The sequence below is a fragment of the Empidonax traillii genome, unplaced genomic scaffold, assembly GCF_003031625.1.
Source record: "Empidonax traillii isolate 1590-97213 ecotype Southwest subspecies unplaced genomic scaffold, ASM303162v1 scaffold642:size393756, whole genome shotgun sequence".
Classification (NCBI taxonomy): Eukaryota; Metazoa; Chordata; class Aves; order Passeriformes; family Tyrannidae; genus Empidonax; species Empidonax traillii.
Window position 1 is genome coordinate 9,080 of NW_020955835.1, and position 16,446 is coordinate 25,525.

Here is a 16,446-nt window from a genome sequence, read left to right on the forward strand (position 1 = left end):
TTGCTTGCTTCAAAATAGATAAACTGCATTTCGTGTAAAAAAATTCAATGTTGGATGATGCACAAGAACCTGTTCTAGTGAATTTTCCATCTTATTTCATAGCTGAGGCAATTTTTTAAGCCTCATCTGAATCTATGTAATAAAGAATTTTGTACTGCTTTCTTTCAGGCTGTCAGAGCAAAGGTCACTTTAATTTTCAAGTGTGTGTGTTTTATATTTTTCTGTGATTATATCTTTTTTCTGCTCCTTTTTTTTTCATTAAGAAATTATGTTTCTCATGTGGAACTAATTGTACATATTTTTGTTCATCTGTGCTTTGAAAAAGTCTAAGAGCTTGATTTTTGACATTTTTTATTTTATTCTGAGTGAAATCTTGTGCTTTTCTCCCTGTTTTAAACTTCTTTGAAAACAACATATTCCACAATGATATAAAAATGCACTGTGCAATGTCATATTTTAGGCAGTTACACTGGATTGAACTGTAATTAATTGCTATTGCTGAATACACTGTGATTCTTATTCTCTTTTCATACCCAAGCTTTTCATTGTGTGTAATAATTCCATCCAGGAATAAATCTAATTACTAAGATAATTAACACCTTATCAGCAAATGGAGCTCAGACATTTGTGGAGTTTATGAATTTTTAAAATATGTAATTTCCTTTTAACTGAATGACAACTTGTGTTATGGAGAAAAAGAGCATATTTTATTGTATCTAGCTTGATTGGACCTTATAATTCATGTTGCTATAGAAACAACCAAGCCTTTATAAAGGGTGGTATTACTACTACCATTGGTAATAAATGCTTTGGCTGTTGCCAATAGTGTCATTAAAACGGTTAAAATAACTTCATTATAATGGTTTTGTCAAATGCAATGAATGTTCTGTTCATATTCTGAGAAATGGCAGCTGATGTTAGGTGATTTATACTGATTTATAAAGGAATGTGCTCTTTCTTCCAAGAGCTAACTATTGCTGCACAAGATGTTTGTGATATGAAAAAAATCATGTTGCAGAATACAGTGCTGCTGCTTTCTCAGTCCATAAAGCTAACAAATTCTGTTGCTACTTGATAGCAAGCAGAACTTCATACCTTGAAATTCATCAGTCAAGATCCTTCCTCTTGGTGTCAGAAGTCACCAGCTTCCACCCTTCCCCTTCTCCAGAGTTCTTGCTTCCCTTGGTAGTGAGCATTGACACTACCTGCTTCGGTACTGCAGATCAAGGGGCACTTCAAACTACTGAGTTGCAGAGAATTATAGAATCATTAAGATTGGAGAAGACCCCTAAGGTTATCCTGCTCCTTCGGGACAGAGAGTCCTCTCTCCTGGTTTTAGAGAGAGCCCTCAAGGACTCCTTGCAGCCTGGGACTTAGAGGGCTGCATCCACCATCTGAAGCCCAGTCTGGGTGCAAGCCTTGACAGCTGCTCCAGTGTCTACTGGGGAAAACACTCCATGGCCTGTTACCACCATGTCCAAGGCTGTTACTGTGGCACAATTTCAGCTAAGGGATCCCTTACTTCACCCCCTTTGGTACATCCTTCTGCAACCTTGGTACAACTTGCCGTGTCTGGCGGCTGCCTCTTGTTAGCTGCTCTCTCTGTTGAGCTGCTGTGTGTAAGGGTTCTACATATTCAGTCCAAGGGGAGCAGTTGGGAAATGCTGACCTTGCTTAAATAACAGGAGACCTCCGTGCCTGTGCATTTGTGAGCTTAACTATTTTGTTTTTCTTTTGAAGCAAGGCATAGGCTGATTTTTATAGAGTACTGAGTTAGAAATTAACTTGTGACTAAGAGATGTCCTTTTGACTTGTAAGCCAGTTTTGTTTGAATTTGCTGGGTTATGTGACGTGCCAGTCCCCCTCTTTTGGATACCCTGTTCTACTTTGATAGCAGCGTTGAAAAACATTAAATGGTTGACATTTTCTAGTGACTAAGTCTCAAACGGTTTAAATGTGATGTATTAAACAACGAGAATTCAAGAAATAATGAGCTCTGCTGATCACCTCTAATTTCAAATGAAGGAAGAGTTGATCTAGATGTTTTCACTCTTCTGTCACAGTACTAATCCAATATTTGCTGCAATATCTTTATTCCATTCACTCTCGACTGAGTACCAAATGCATCCTTCATTACCAAGCAATGGTGTTAAAATATCTTTTTTTTTTTCCAAAAATCATTTTAGGTCCTAATTTCTGTAGCTAAAGTTGAAGAGTTATAAGTCTGTGTAAATGAGCTTTTAGGGCAGCCAGACTTTTACATTCCTTATTAAGTTTTCCTTTCTACTTTCTTTACAGAGTGCCTGGAATAACAATTGCTACAGACATCATTTGTGGTTTTCCAGGAGAGACAGATGAAGATTTTCAAGAAACAATGAAACTTGTAGAACAGTACAGGTTTCCGAGCTTGTTTATTAATCAGTTTTACCCACGCCCAGGAACACCAGCTGCAAAAATGCCTCAAGTTCCAGCTGCAGTGGTAAGATCCATTTTCTTATGCTGCAGATGCGTTTGATACATAAAGCATGTACATGAAAATGGAGATTTTTCTGCAGAACTGGGCCACAATTCAGTTTAAGGTTTATTGCAGTCCAGTAAGTGAAATGATTGTTAAATTGCCTTTAGATGTTAGCTGGATCACTGAATGCATTTTCATATATACCTGACTTGTTCAGATTGCTAGGAAGGGTAAAATCATGGTTATACTGAAGATCTTGTCTGCTCAAGTTTGGGGTGAATGAGTACCAAGAGCAACAGCTGATTGTTTCGAGTATTAATTTTTTTTCCATTTTAAGACTTTTGTGACTCCCTGAATCTCAAGCTTATTGTGAATAATTATGCAGAGTATTAATGACAGAGCAATGATAATCTCTGATTTATCAATCAAATGGCAAATTTGCAGGCTAATTCTTGAGAATCTCCTTATACACTGGTCAGAAACTTTACTTCCTTCAGCATGCATGTTAGAGGCCATTAAAAAAATTACATTTAATCTTTCATTTTTTAGATGTTGCCCTTCTCTCTATCTCTCTTTCCCTCTTTACCCTCTCCTCTCTCTTCCCCTTCTTTCTCTCTTTCTTCCCTTTCTTTCTCTCTGTCTCCTGTCTCTCTCCTTTCTGCCTGCCTGCCTTCCTCCCTCCCTCTCCCCCTCCCTCCCTCTCCTTCCCTTCCTTCCTCTCCTTCCCTTTCTTTCAACACTTCCTGACTGCCAACATTCTCATCTTAAATTCCCATGAGGAAAACAGCCTGTTTTGATATAGAGGGTAGATGGCTATTGACTGTATTTTCCATGATATAAATAGCTATTTATAAGCAATAATAATAGCAATCATATCTGGAGGCATGGTTTGATTTATTTCAAAGAATTTGAATTTGTTATTTTTGTAATCTGAGTCTCAAAACAGGGAAGTATACAAGACTGATGCCTGTAGTAATTCTACTCATTATTATCTCATTATTATGGGCATAAATAACATTTATATTTCCTTTCAGTGTAAGAATGAAAGTCAGCCAGCAATGTAAATCAATTTAAATAAGAACCTGTTTCTTTCAGTGTATGTATCCTGGTACACCAACACAAAGTCAAAACAATATAGAAGAACTTGTGTCCCTCTGCTTATATGTCTGAAAGCTAAACAGAGTATTTCTGATTACTCTCAGTATATACCATGAATTCCATAGGATGTGTCAGCTGGTGGAGACATAAAAGGAGATTATATTTGGCTTCTTCAGTTTATTGTTTAGAGAGGTACAGCTTAAGCCATGACTGTTCATTCACTATACACCATCTCATAACAGGAAATAGTAAGTTTTCAAATATAAATAGCTGCTGTCGAGGTAGTCTACTTAGTGTATCCAACTCACACTGTTGCATTATTTTTGTTAGTTTTGAATGCTTTTTATAGACCTTGGTAAATGAAAAAAAAAAATTGTAAATGTAATTTTTGGAAGGTAGGAAGCTTAAAAATCAAAACATCAATTTATATTTTTGTTTTGCATTCCTTCATTCACAATTTCTTAAGCGTGCTATTTTCACAAGAGGTACAAAATGCTTAAGTTAATTTACCCAATTCTGTTTAACTGGGTGTTATGGGAAGGCAGTATGTGAAAAACTAAATTATTAGAAGAACATAAGCTGTTCTGTGGTTAGAAGTTTTACTTGGAAAATGGTAATTGTCAATTTAACCCAGTTTTACATTCTTTCTTCTTTGTAGCACTAGTACTTATTGCTTTCAGTGAATTAGAACCTTCAAAGAAGATGGGGCCTCTAATCCAGGGCTGATGAAAATCTGTAATTAATAGATTTTGTTTCCCTTTTTTCTTTTTTTTTCCCCCTGTAGTCCTTCAAAAATCCTATGTTATGAGATCCTTTGTTCTTTTATCTCTTAGGAGAAATGGAGAGTAACTAGTCAAACAGAGCAGAAAGAGCTTGTGCTAATCTCTTATGTTTTATATTCACATTACTTCTAGACAGCAGCTGATGGTCTTTCCTGCTCTGCCAAGAATGGACAGGCATTTAATTTGTCATTCCTTGCCTAGGGTAACTTAAGTATGTTTCTCTGCTAGGAAAAGGAAGTAGCACATGATCAGCCACATTATGCACTCTTACCCTTTCATCCTCTAGTAAAATATTATCCATGTTAATAAATTTATTTTATTGCATTTGCGTAAGGGAAGAAATAGCACGTGAGCTGACATAAAACTGGCCCATGCGAGTGTCAGAGTGTGCCTGTGGTACGTTGCATCACGAGTCTGAACTTGTGAGCCAGTGCTTTTACAGGATGTTCAAAACATTGCCCTCTGCAGTGCATGTGTTGGTAGGATCTATTTATAGGAAAAGAATTGGGACTGTGTTGTTCAACTACTGATGCTGGACCAGTGAGCAAGTTACCTGACAGTTGTTATTCTTGTGGGATGTTTTCTCTCGAGACTGCGTGTATATGCTGTATTATTTCAGTTTTGCAATACTCCTGCAATGGACAGATCTGTTGCTATTTAGTGAGTTCCACTTCTCCAGCTCTGGTTCACAGCAGCTTCAGTGCTTCTACCCAAGTATCACAGCCACAATAATAACATATTTGCCGTGTCACTTCCTTTTAGGTTAGTTTTTTTCAGAAGACCTTATGACTCCTGGGGACAATCGGTAGAATATTAAGCACAGTAATATTTAGTATTTTCAAATTTTTAATGCGTAGTTTGGGTGGAGATCTTAAATGTAACTGTCTTTTTGGAGAAGATCCTCATTTGAGTTTATCTTAATAGAAAAGAAAAAACAGTAGGTCAGCATGGAATCATCCCTTCACATAGATAATTTATCTTTGAAAGCCTCACAGGCTCCAGTATTTTTCTAAAAGGGCAGATGACACTAATCTAGGTGGACGGTTCTGCCACCATAAATTCAGAATAAACAGTTAAGGCTGCAGGCCTTTCTTAATTCTCTTGGAGAAAGAATGTCCATGGAGAATCAGACATCTGTCTAAACAGTCTCATCATTTCATAACCATCAGTTAGATTATGCTTACCATAAATACTGTCTCCAGTTTAGAGAAAAGTTAGAGCGAACCTAGATGATTTATTTTTTTGATAAGCAATTACGGTGATGCTGAGTCATGCATGTGGAAAATGAGTCAAGGTGTTGTTCAGAACTTAAATGCTATCCCATTTCTTTCCTTGCCTTTGCCCCCATTTTATCTACCTACTGCTAAATAAACTGTTTCAGAGATGAGTCTGAATGCTCGATATGTCCAGTGGGCTGTTGGTAGCAAATTCTCACTCTGAAGTGTGTTAATGAGGAAATGCTATTTTGAGTATTGTTATTGCTGCTATTATTATTATTATTATTATTATAAATCTGAATTTATCCATTTATTTACTGTGCTTAATTACAAAAATTATAGTGTTGATAATTGTGTAACTCAAATTACAGATTCTAGTCAAACTAATAATATAATAAGCAATCTAAGAGAACATGATTTAGATGTGTCTGGTAGGAAATTCATATTTAGCTGCATTGCAAAGGATCAAAATACTTTAATCCTAAGTGTGAAAATTACTCTTTTTTTCTAAAATTAAGGATGTGTAACACATTATGTTCTTGATAACTTTAATTTCTCTGTTCCTTATTTTTTCAAGACAGCTATTACTCATGTGGGGACTTGCAAGGAAATTGTTATCTCTGTCCTGTGTGATTTGATCCATTACAATTTCTGAAACATTAGGGGAGATTGTCATCTCAGGATCAACTTGACTTCTGTCACTTGGAAATTACATGAGGAAATAGCCATTTTGAAAATAAGAATCATAGTAAGGTACAATTAGGTTAATCTCTGCTGAGAATAGTAGATGGCAGCTGTTTTGAGAGCCGTAATGTGACTGCAGCTTCATGATTACACTGCCATCAACTGCAGTGTGGATTCTAATCTTTCTCCATCTATTTTCAATATGTAAGCAATTCAGTTTCAATGGTTGGTGTCATTACTAGATTAAAAAAAAAAAAGGCATTGTGATATCTAGATAAGACTATATGTTCACTTTCTCTTTCCTTCCCTCTTTTTGTATATCATCAGATAATTACCTTGCACCTACCTAGAAAATTTAGACAGTCAACTATTGAATGTTTCCTTTAATTCCTCTGAAGTGTCTCACTGAATTTTTCTCTCTGTATTAGTTGTATTAAGCACTATACTTACTATACTGAGGTGAATAACCAAGTTACAAACTTCATAACTGTTCTGATTTTGGCTGGGAGAGAGTTAATTTTCTTCCTAGTAGCTGGTATGGTGTTGTGTTTTGGACTTATTAATATGAGAATCATGTTGATAACACACTGATATTTCTAGTTGTTAAGCAATGTTTATACAAAGGCAAAGACTTTTCAGCTTCTCATGCCCTGCCAGCAAGAAGGCTGGAGGGGTACAAGAAGCTGGGAAGGGACACAGCTGGTACAGCTGACCCAAACTGGCCAAAGGGATATTCCATACCGTGTGGCATCATGTTTGGTAAACAAATCTGGCCAGGGGCAGCAGCTTGGGAACCGGCTGGGCATCGGTCAGTGGGTGGTGAGCAATTGCACTGTGCATTCCTTGGTTTTGTATATTCTATTTCTTTTATCATTATTATAATTATTATTATTTTCTTCTTTTTCTGTCCCATTAAACTGTCTTTTTCTGAACCTGTGAGTTTTATCACTGTTTCTCTTGTGATTCTCTCCAACATCCTGCTGAGGGTGGTTGGGGAGCGCTGAGTGAGCAGCTTTGTGTGGTGCTTAGTTTGCAGCTGGGGTTAAACCACAGCAGTCCATTTTAGCACACAAGGTGAGGCCTCTTCAACATGCATCACCTCCTTCTCTGGCAATATGGAAATTATTGCCTTCTTTACCAGTCCGTGATCACTTCCAAGACTGCTGGATGGCTGGCATTTCCTATTCAATCCCTCTGTGTGATCAGTGCCACACACTTACTCCACGTAGCATCAGTTGGGTGGTGTGTGGAGGAGACCTGTCCTTTGAACATCCAGTTCAGTGCTGCCAGTTAGGATGCTAAGAGGAGCTGTGCTACAGTACCAACCACTTCCAAAGCAGCTCAAACCCTGCCAGTATCTCTGTTTCAGTTGGGGTATGGCAGGCTTCAGATCCTTTGTATCCATCTCTTTAATCAAACAGTCACTTAGATCTGTTATTACATTTATCAATTGTAGGAGCAGCACATGATGTACTGAGATTTTTTTCTGTAAGGATAACATAATGGCAATGTACACCTTCTCAGTGTTGTCTGCCAGACAAGTTGTATTTGGCATTTCTGTGGCAGGAAACCAACCATCTTGTATTTTATGCCTTTATTCTATGATGGATGGCTACCTATTTTTCTTAAACTGGCTTGCTTTTGCTTCCCTTCAGGAGGTCTCCAAGAAGTTTTATGACACTTTCATGACTGAATGGCTGCAGAGCCACCATATCCCTCTTTGACTGAAATTCTGCAAGGTGTATTCTTGGGATACAGTGGATACAGTAAAATGTTTAATGGGATGGATTTAGAAATACCTTGTTAGGGTTTAAGGTACTCTGTGATACATGACAGAACCAGTTGCACTGTTAAGCACTTGCAGGTGAGAGAATGCAACTTGGGGTGGTGTTAATTAGTTGAAGTGATTTAAATGCCCAGAAAGGAAGGAACCGTCCAGTTTCTAATACGGGCATAGCAGGGTCACCAATACTTCTTGCCTTAGCTTAACAGTGACCGATCCAAAGATCATGCAGTAGGATTATGTAAGGATTTTCTTTTTCTAAAATATGGGGAGATCAGAAGGTGGGAGAAAAGGAAAGAAAAGTGAGCAGAAAAAGGAACAATGCCACTTATTCAGCAGTACTGCTACTCCAGCCTCCCATCACTACCTTTGAGCTCCCCTGTTAAGTGCTGGGACTAAATGGCATTACATGCCCCAGGAATTAGATGCAGCTGTGATAACTGTTTCTGCTGTATCAAAGATTCTTGGCCCCTGACACATATCCCCCCTCCCCAGCACATGCAATAATGCATGGTGTAACGTGCAGAATGTACTTCATGTGTACAAGAAGCCAAGACTGATTAATGTCTGAGTTCAGCTGGTGAACCTCTGTACTAAACTTTGTTTTTTCAGCGGTGCACTTATATTTACTGCTTGCTATTCTGCCAGAATAAAGACCTGAGTGAAGACTTTTATGGCAACTTTGGGACCAGGGAGTTAAAAATGTGAGGGCTAGAGGGGAAGGCAGACCATGAAGAAAAAATCTAATATATAATTCTTCATATTTTTCACTGAACTATTGTAGCATTCCAAGGTAACATTTTCCAGCAAGTTGCTTTCTAGTAGTTTTATTTTGTTCCCTTCTGATTTTTATGAGAAAAACACATGAGGTACTGCAGAAAGCCCTACAAACCACCCAAGATAGCTATGAATTCTCTCATCTAAAATCCCAGTTATTCTCTGATGAGATTTATTTTGGTTGGGATAACTGTTGGTTAGTGGCATATCAGTGTCTGTTCTTTTTGTTACTTTCTAGATGTTTACAAATAGTTTTGTATGTTTTCCTCCCTGGTGTTTTGGTTTTTTTTCAGAAACTATATAAACTGGCCGACCTACAAAAGCCAGGTTCCTCCTTTCCCCTCTTTGAAACACGGTCAGAACATTTGACTACTTTTATGCTGTATCTTTAAATCTACCCCAGTGCTCACCATTTGGTGTGTAGCCAGAACTGCGGGTTTTTGCCATGAATTCAAAGGCAAGTAATTACCTGTGAATAGGGGTTTTGTGGTTAGACAAAGCTGCTAAATAGAATTTTACAAAAGTTTAAAGATTGCTTTATTTTAGGGTTAGATTCAGCTCGAGTTCATACCACTTCAAGTTATTTGACCAGGTGCTGAAATGAAAATCTGGTTTAGTTGTTGTGGGAGACAGTTGAGCTGGTAGGTTTTAAAATAGGTTGTACCCTTTTTGGAAAGCTGTAAATGATCTGCATATGGAGCTGCTGAAAATTCAGTTCATAGCTGAATCTGGGGAATGAGTTAAATTGCACAGTAACAGCTGGACTGTGCACAGTCAGACCCTTGAGAAAGGACAAAACTATTTTTACTCTGGCCTGGAGCTGTGGCTGTTCAATCCTGCACTGTTGTGCTTCAGACACTCGGTAGAATAGAAGTCTTACATTTTCAAGGAGCACAACTGTCCTGCTTGAGAAAACAAGTCAAAATTCAAAGCTAGATTGGATTACACTTAGGAAACCAAGTTGGTGCTCCACATTTTTGAATTTTGCTTTATTTTTGCAGCAGGCACTGATTGGGATGAAAATTACCAACAGCTTCCTCATGAACTGTATAAACCCAATTTGAAAATTTGAGCGTCTCAAAGTAAAATATGGCTACGGGTTCAATCTAGGCCATGTTGTTAAGAAAATCAATTAAGGAGCATTGGAAAGTGAAATGTGGATTATATACATGTGGAGGAAGAGGCAAAGTTCTTTCTAAACTTGATTGGCAAGCCTGAGATCTTTACAGAATTTGCAAAGATTATGAAACTACTCTTAAAGTCATGTAATTTTGTTGGCTGATACTTGTAGCCATGTGCAGCCCACATGTTGACACTTAGGCATAAAAAAAATTACTTTTTGGAAACTGTAGTCCTGTAATATTTGTAGTGGCCATGAGCATTCATGACCCGTCATTCCTTCCCCTGTGAGTCTGTCTGAAAACTCTGATATTATTAATCTGATATTAAAAACTCTGTGAGATTTTTAGTTGCAAGGAAGCTGACATGGCATCAGGAGTTTGGAACAGCACGTGCTCCTGTGCAGAATAGAAGGAAAGGAAGATACTCTCACAGATAAGGTAGAATAGTCTTTTATTTTAAGGGAGAAAACAGTTTTTATCTCCAATATAAATATACATATCGGCAGCATCTAAGGGAAATTTCTCCTTTCACTGTAAATCTTTTTCTTAGAAAAGTTGAAAAGTAAAAAAAAAAATATGGAAATATTATTTAGTGGCACAAATCTAGTGGTGTCCTGGAGGGATTTTTAATTATTTTTTATTATTATTTTGGTAGGCTTTTATGGTTTTGCATCTATGGCAGTTGCTTATAAAAACTCAGAAGTGTATATATCATTCTGTGTTTCCCACCTAAGCTTAGTTCATTGACATTTTCAAGATTATAACATTTTTCTTCAAAGAAAGATTATGTAACATGACATCAGGGGAAAATCAGTGCATAAATTTGTTTTACTTCTGTTATATTTAAATCACAGTACAAACCGTGAATAGATACATAAATGGAGTATATTGGAAGCCTTTGCCATTAATTACAAGGATTGGATCAGTTAGCTGACATGAGTGCAATAAAAGCTGAAAATTGTGCATCTTTCTCCTTTACTAGTGATTATGAATTATGTACTTTGATCTGGGGCTTCAAGTTAGAGTGTTACAGGAAGTTTAAGGACTGTTTTGTAAATTCCCTCTTCCCTGAGAGGGAATTGAAGTGAGTCAGAGAGAGAACCAAACATTTCTTCAAACACCTTTTACTCGTTAAGCTTCTGTTATTGGTAGAACCAAGCCATTATTGTAAGAAGCAGGTAATTATTTACACAACACATTTGTTCAGTTGCCGGCATTGACTCCCATGCTCACCCGTGGTAACCAGAGGAGCAGCGGGTGAGAGGCTGGCTGCAGCTGTGTGCTCAGATGGGGAGGGTCAGCCTCTGGCTTCCAGGTGGGGTGCTTGGAACACGCCTCCGGGGGATCTGTGTTCCTTAGTGTACAGATGAAATCCTGACGTCCTCATCTGCACAGAGGAGGCGCCGCCCTCTTGGATGTGGTCCGAGTCTCTGTCTGCCACTGGTCGTAGTGGCCTTGGGCAGATTGAACATCAGGCTGTTGTTGTCTTGAATTTGTTAGTTACTGCAGATTTGGCATGAGTACTAACCTGCTGAGCTTATTAGTCCTTGGAAAATTTTCACTTGTACGTTTTCAGCAGGTAATGTTATTGCCTTTGGCCTGCTGTTTTCTGTTACAACTGCATCAGATCTATGGATTTATACAGAACCCATTCACACAAGCTCATACAGAAAGAAACTCTGTGCTGACTGGATGTTTAGATTAGATGTACTTTGTCCTTCTGTCCATTTCATTGGCTCACAGTGAAGTGGAAGAACCATGGAACTGTGCCTTTTTATAATTTTTTCCTTGATTTACAGCTAGGTAGCTTATGTAATACTGAAAACTTCCCTATTTTTTAATTTGGAATTTTAATTCACTTCATAAACCACACTGCTCAGAGCTAGAAACAGTGCCAGCCGCTGTAGTCACAAGGAAGTATTGCCCACAAGTTATTCCATGAAACTGGATGTAGGCATCAGAACAGAAAAATTTTCAAAATTCCAGACTTCTTCAAATGCCAGTGTAGCTTATATCTAACAGTTTGTGACTTAACACAGACAGCAAATTAATTTGTATCGTGGAGGTAACTAGGCTTGTCCATAATTCGCAAATAATGTAACATTTATGATGGCCCATAAAATGTGCTTTGGAAGAAGAGGACACTGAAATATCCTGAGGTGGGTTCTGGGTGACCCTTTTTTGAACCTAATCTGTCTATGATAATCCCAGTACACTCCTTCACAGCCGTCACAGTCAATCAGGTCAGTGAGTGCTTTGGAACTCGTGTCTTTCGCTGTTTTCATTGCTGTGCCTGCACCTCTGGTCACTGGGCTAAAAATCTGGGAACTTGGAATTGCTGAAAAACTGAAAGCAGAGTGGAGGACTGAATAAGAGATTGAGGTAAAACAGTGCGAGGCATTTTGTGTGACTGGTGGATTTGTGCGTGGTACCCGTTTGGTCCCTGTCACACAGCAAGCACGTGAGCATTGTCTGCTGCTCACTATTTGTACCATGCTGTGCCCTCTGCAGCACTTTAATTTTTGTTCTTCTGGGGATGCTGGAAAACCTGGTGCTTTCAAGGCTACTAACATGTGGTAGAGTACACATATACCTCACCAGATGGTAAAAAGGAAGTGTCTTGCAGACAAATCATTCCTAGGTGTATGGATGTAGCCCATATATGTCCTGAGCTTAATATGTATATATAAAAATTACTTTTCGTTACCAAAATGCACTTTTCAGTTCATTCTGGTTTGTATTATTGTTTATATTATAATATATATAACATATATATTATGTAATACATATAATTTATATTATTGTGTTCCTTGCTGCAGTAACTATATATGCTCAGAATCAGTCTGTCCCTCGTGACCGATCACTTTATTTCTGATTTAGTGTCAATCTAATTTGAAATATGGCTGATACCCCAGGCCAAGTTTCTGTCAGATACTTTTGTCCTACAAATTTTTTTTTTAGCTAAACAGTCTCCCTAATCAGTTACATCAGACATCCTTGTAAAATACCAACCTCGTATAGATTATGATATTTCTATATAAATTTCAGATATAAATATCTACCAGAAGTGAGACAAGAGCATTTTACCAACTATACCCAATTTAAGGACCATGGAGGTAAACAAGTGCTGAAGGCCTTTTCTGAAATTAGGGGTTTCTTTGTGAAAATCTTCAGAATGTATTTTGCATAATTTATAGAATCATAGAATATCCTGATTTGGAAGGGACCTGTAAGGATCATCAAGTCCAGCCCTTAGCCCTACACAGAAGGGCTAAGATTCCCTAAGAATCACACCATGTGCCTGAGAACATCATCCAAATGCTTCCAGAACTCCATCCGGCTTGGTGCTGTGGCGTTTCCCTGGGGAGCCTGTTCCAGTGACCAACCACCCTCTGGGTGAAAAACCTTTTCATGATATCCACCTCCCTCAACTCAGCTTCATGCTGTTTCCTTGAGTCCTGTCTCTGATCACAAGAGTGAACAGAGCAGTGTCTACGCCTCCTCTTCCCCTCGTGAGGATGCTGAAGACCACAGTGAGGTCTCCCCTCAGTCTCCTCTTCTCCAGGCTGAACAAACCAAGTAAACTCAGCTGCTCCTCCTATAACTTCTCCAGACACTTCACCATCCTCATTGCCCTCCTTTGGACGCTCTCTAACAGCTGAATGTCTTTCTTATATTGTGGTACCCAAAACTGCACACAATGTTCAAGGTGAGGCTGCCCCACCTTGAGAGCAGAGCGGGACAATCCCCTCCCTCGACCGGCTGGCGATGCTTTGCCTGATGCCCCCCAGAACACGGTTGGCCCTCCTGGGCTGCCAGGGCACTGCTGACTCATATTCAACTTGCCATCAACCAGGACCCCCAGGTCTCTTGCCACAGCGCTTCTCTCCAGCGTCTCGTTCCCTAATCTATAAACACAACAAGGATTGCCCCATCCCAGGTACAAAATCAGGCACTTGTCCTTGTTAAACTTCACGTGGTTGGTGATTTGCCTGTCTCTCTAATGAAAAAATGACAAGAATAAAAAATTAATCCTAAACTAAATTAAAATAACTGAAATGTACCAGGAGGAATAAAATTCGGCAATATTTGTAAAATATATGGGTTTGAAGAGTTTGTATTACATAGCTGAAATTATATGGGAGATAAGGAGGAAATTGTAATGCACATGGTTTAATTGAAAATGAATCCTTCAAGAAATTATTTTCAAATAGGTTGGCAGATGTTCTTATGAAGATCCTGTGCTGTTTTTTGAAAATATCTGTAATTTTCCATAAATCAGAATCTCTACATAAAATGTAAACTAGACTAAAGCATGACTATTTGTGTTACTCTAATCCTGAGGACAGGATCGCTTTAATGTTTGCAATCATTTTCTAGTATTAATGATTAGTAAAAGTGTGTACAATTTTATATATTTTCCCATTTTAGAGAAAAACTCATTGCATGAAATCATAAAACTGTTCTATTTTTTTAGAAAGAATCACTCAGTATAAAAGAAGAGTATGCAAAATATGAATTATCAGTTTATAGTTCTCTTGTTAATTGGAATTGGAAAAAATGTCCACTCTCCTGTAACGCAGAGGGGAAGTGCTGCATAACACACGGTACAGGGCATGGTATTTTCAATGTATGGATAAAAAACTATTAGAAAGGAGTTTCGTAAAGCAAGTTGAATATGTGTGTGTGTGTCAGTAATCAAAGTAGAACACTGCGACTGTTTTAATATAGTAAGTCAGGTAGGTGAGATCAAAAAGACTAGCCAATCACCGAATTATTTGGTATGCTTCATTATAGCTGTGATCAGAGGGACAGGAAGAATATCAGTAGAAGTGAGTTAGCTATAGTAAGCAGAAAACTTGTCAGGCCCATGTTGTCACTTCTACCCTTTCGGACCTTAAAGGGCACAGATGCAGGAGCATAATGAACACCAATGATGATTTTATCAAGAAATCTGGCTGGGGCACAATGTTTTTTTCAGGATCATTTCTAAGAGGGTGATGCACTGAATAACTCAAGGTCAAAAGAAATCGGTTCACTGGTTTCTGATCGCTTTTTTGAAAGTTGTTTTGCAGAACAAAAAGCAATCTGCAAACTTTGATAACGTGGCAGTTCCAGTGGCTTGGCTCATATCTGTATTGTGGTTAGAGGTGCATAGATTTAAGGCTTTATGGATTGAATCTCCAAGCAAGGCTTTTAAATGTGCCTTGATTGGAGGAGTTACTGTCTCTCTCGCTGGTGTTTTGCCAAGTAACTCTCTGGAAATTGAAGTTAGTCCAGTTGGTGTTTTTATATAGGGTGCTCCCAGCTCCATTCTCTTTTATGGAAGTTTCTGAGGTCACAGATGTAATGTGGGGGAAAAGAAGGACACAGCTTTGTTACTGGTCAGCAAATGCATGTTGCTGAAGTTAGAGAATGCCGTAGCACAAAACATGTTAGACATTGCTGTTTCAGAAAAGAAAGCTCCAATGTTACGGTTTTTGCAAGCATCTGTTATGCTGGAGTCTCTGTGCTTTCAGTTATACTGGTGAAGAAAACTGAAAATACTTGCAAAGCTGCTTCATTCTTCTCCCAGAGCCTGTCGAAGTTAATTTTTTCCTTGACTCACTAAGTTTAATGTGGTTTTAACTCTTAGTTATGTAATCCATGAGATACTGCAGGAGGAGGTATTGTGGTTTTCCAAATTTGTTTGAAAGGAAAACACAATATTGCTATTGGTTGTTAGCTTACTCAAGGGTGTGAGATGGTCTGTAAGCTCTAAATTAAATAAGGTTCTGGTGGCAATATAAAATTGTTTTATTAATTCTGGTCACCAGTATGTAGAAGAGAAATGAGGGAGAAGATTGGTAGGTGAGGGAAGAGAACTGAAATAAAGACATTCATTTGGGTGCCTTGACACGTTATTAATCACTGTACTCATGAAGGAAAAGAAGAATATTTGAACAGAACAGGTATATGTCCTTGTTGCTGAAGGCAGCCCCAATTACTGGAGGGATTTTAATTCATGGGAGCAAAAAAACAGAGATAGGAGAAATTTACTGGCGATATATTGAGGCTGAGAGTGCTAGAATCTGCAGATCTGTCACAGTATTAGGCTGAAATTATTGTGAACTTTGAAGGTGAAAATAGACTTTATTAAATTGAAAGTTAAGTCCAAAGGAAATGAGTAATACCTTCATATTGAGGACTAATTTTGTCCCTTTTATTCCTAGATGAAAACTGAGAATATTCCATTTAAGTAGCTTCTAAGTAGTCTGTAATAAAAATACCTTGGCAATATCGTAGTTCTCCTTCACAATAAACATTGTAGACCTACGATGCCATGCTTGAAAGGAAAACAAACAAGTTTTACATTACATTAAAATCATCTGAAAGACAGGTAATTATCACCTGAGTATGAAAAGAGGATTGCCAGTTAAATGCAAAATACATGTGTGAGCTTACAATGCTTAGCATTTATTATTCTTCTGAAGTACTTTCTGTTGAAGAGGTTACCATTAGAGCAGGATGAATTCCTTTTTCTGTC

At 38.1% G+C, this 16,446-nt stretch overlaps 1 protein-coding gene across 1 annotated transcript in view; it reads left to right on the forward strand.

The window, feature by feature from the left end:
- Window positions 1-2,298: 2,298 nt before the first annotated feature.
- LOC114065304 (threonylcarbamoyladenosine tRNA methylthiotransferase-like) overlaps window positions 2,299-16,446 on the forward strand; it is a gene marked incomplete at its 5' end in the record, with an annotated part of 105,623 nt that continues 91,475 nt past the window's right edge. The window contains one exon of the mRNA XM_027899108.1: window positions 2,299-2,479. Within this exon, the coding sequence (XP_027754909.1) occupies window positions 2,299-2,479 (181 nt within the window). The remainder of the gene's footprint in view (window positions 2,480-16,446) is intronic.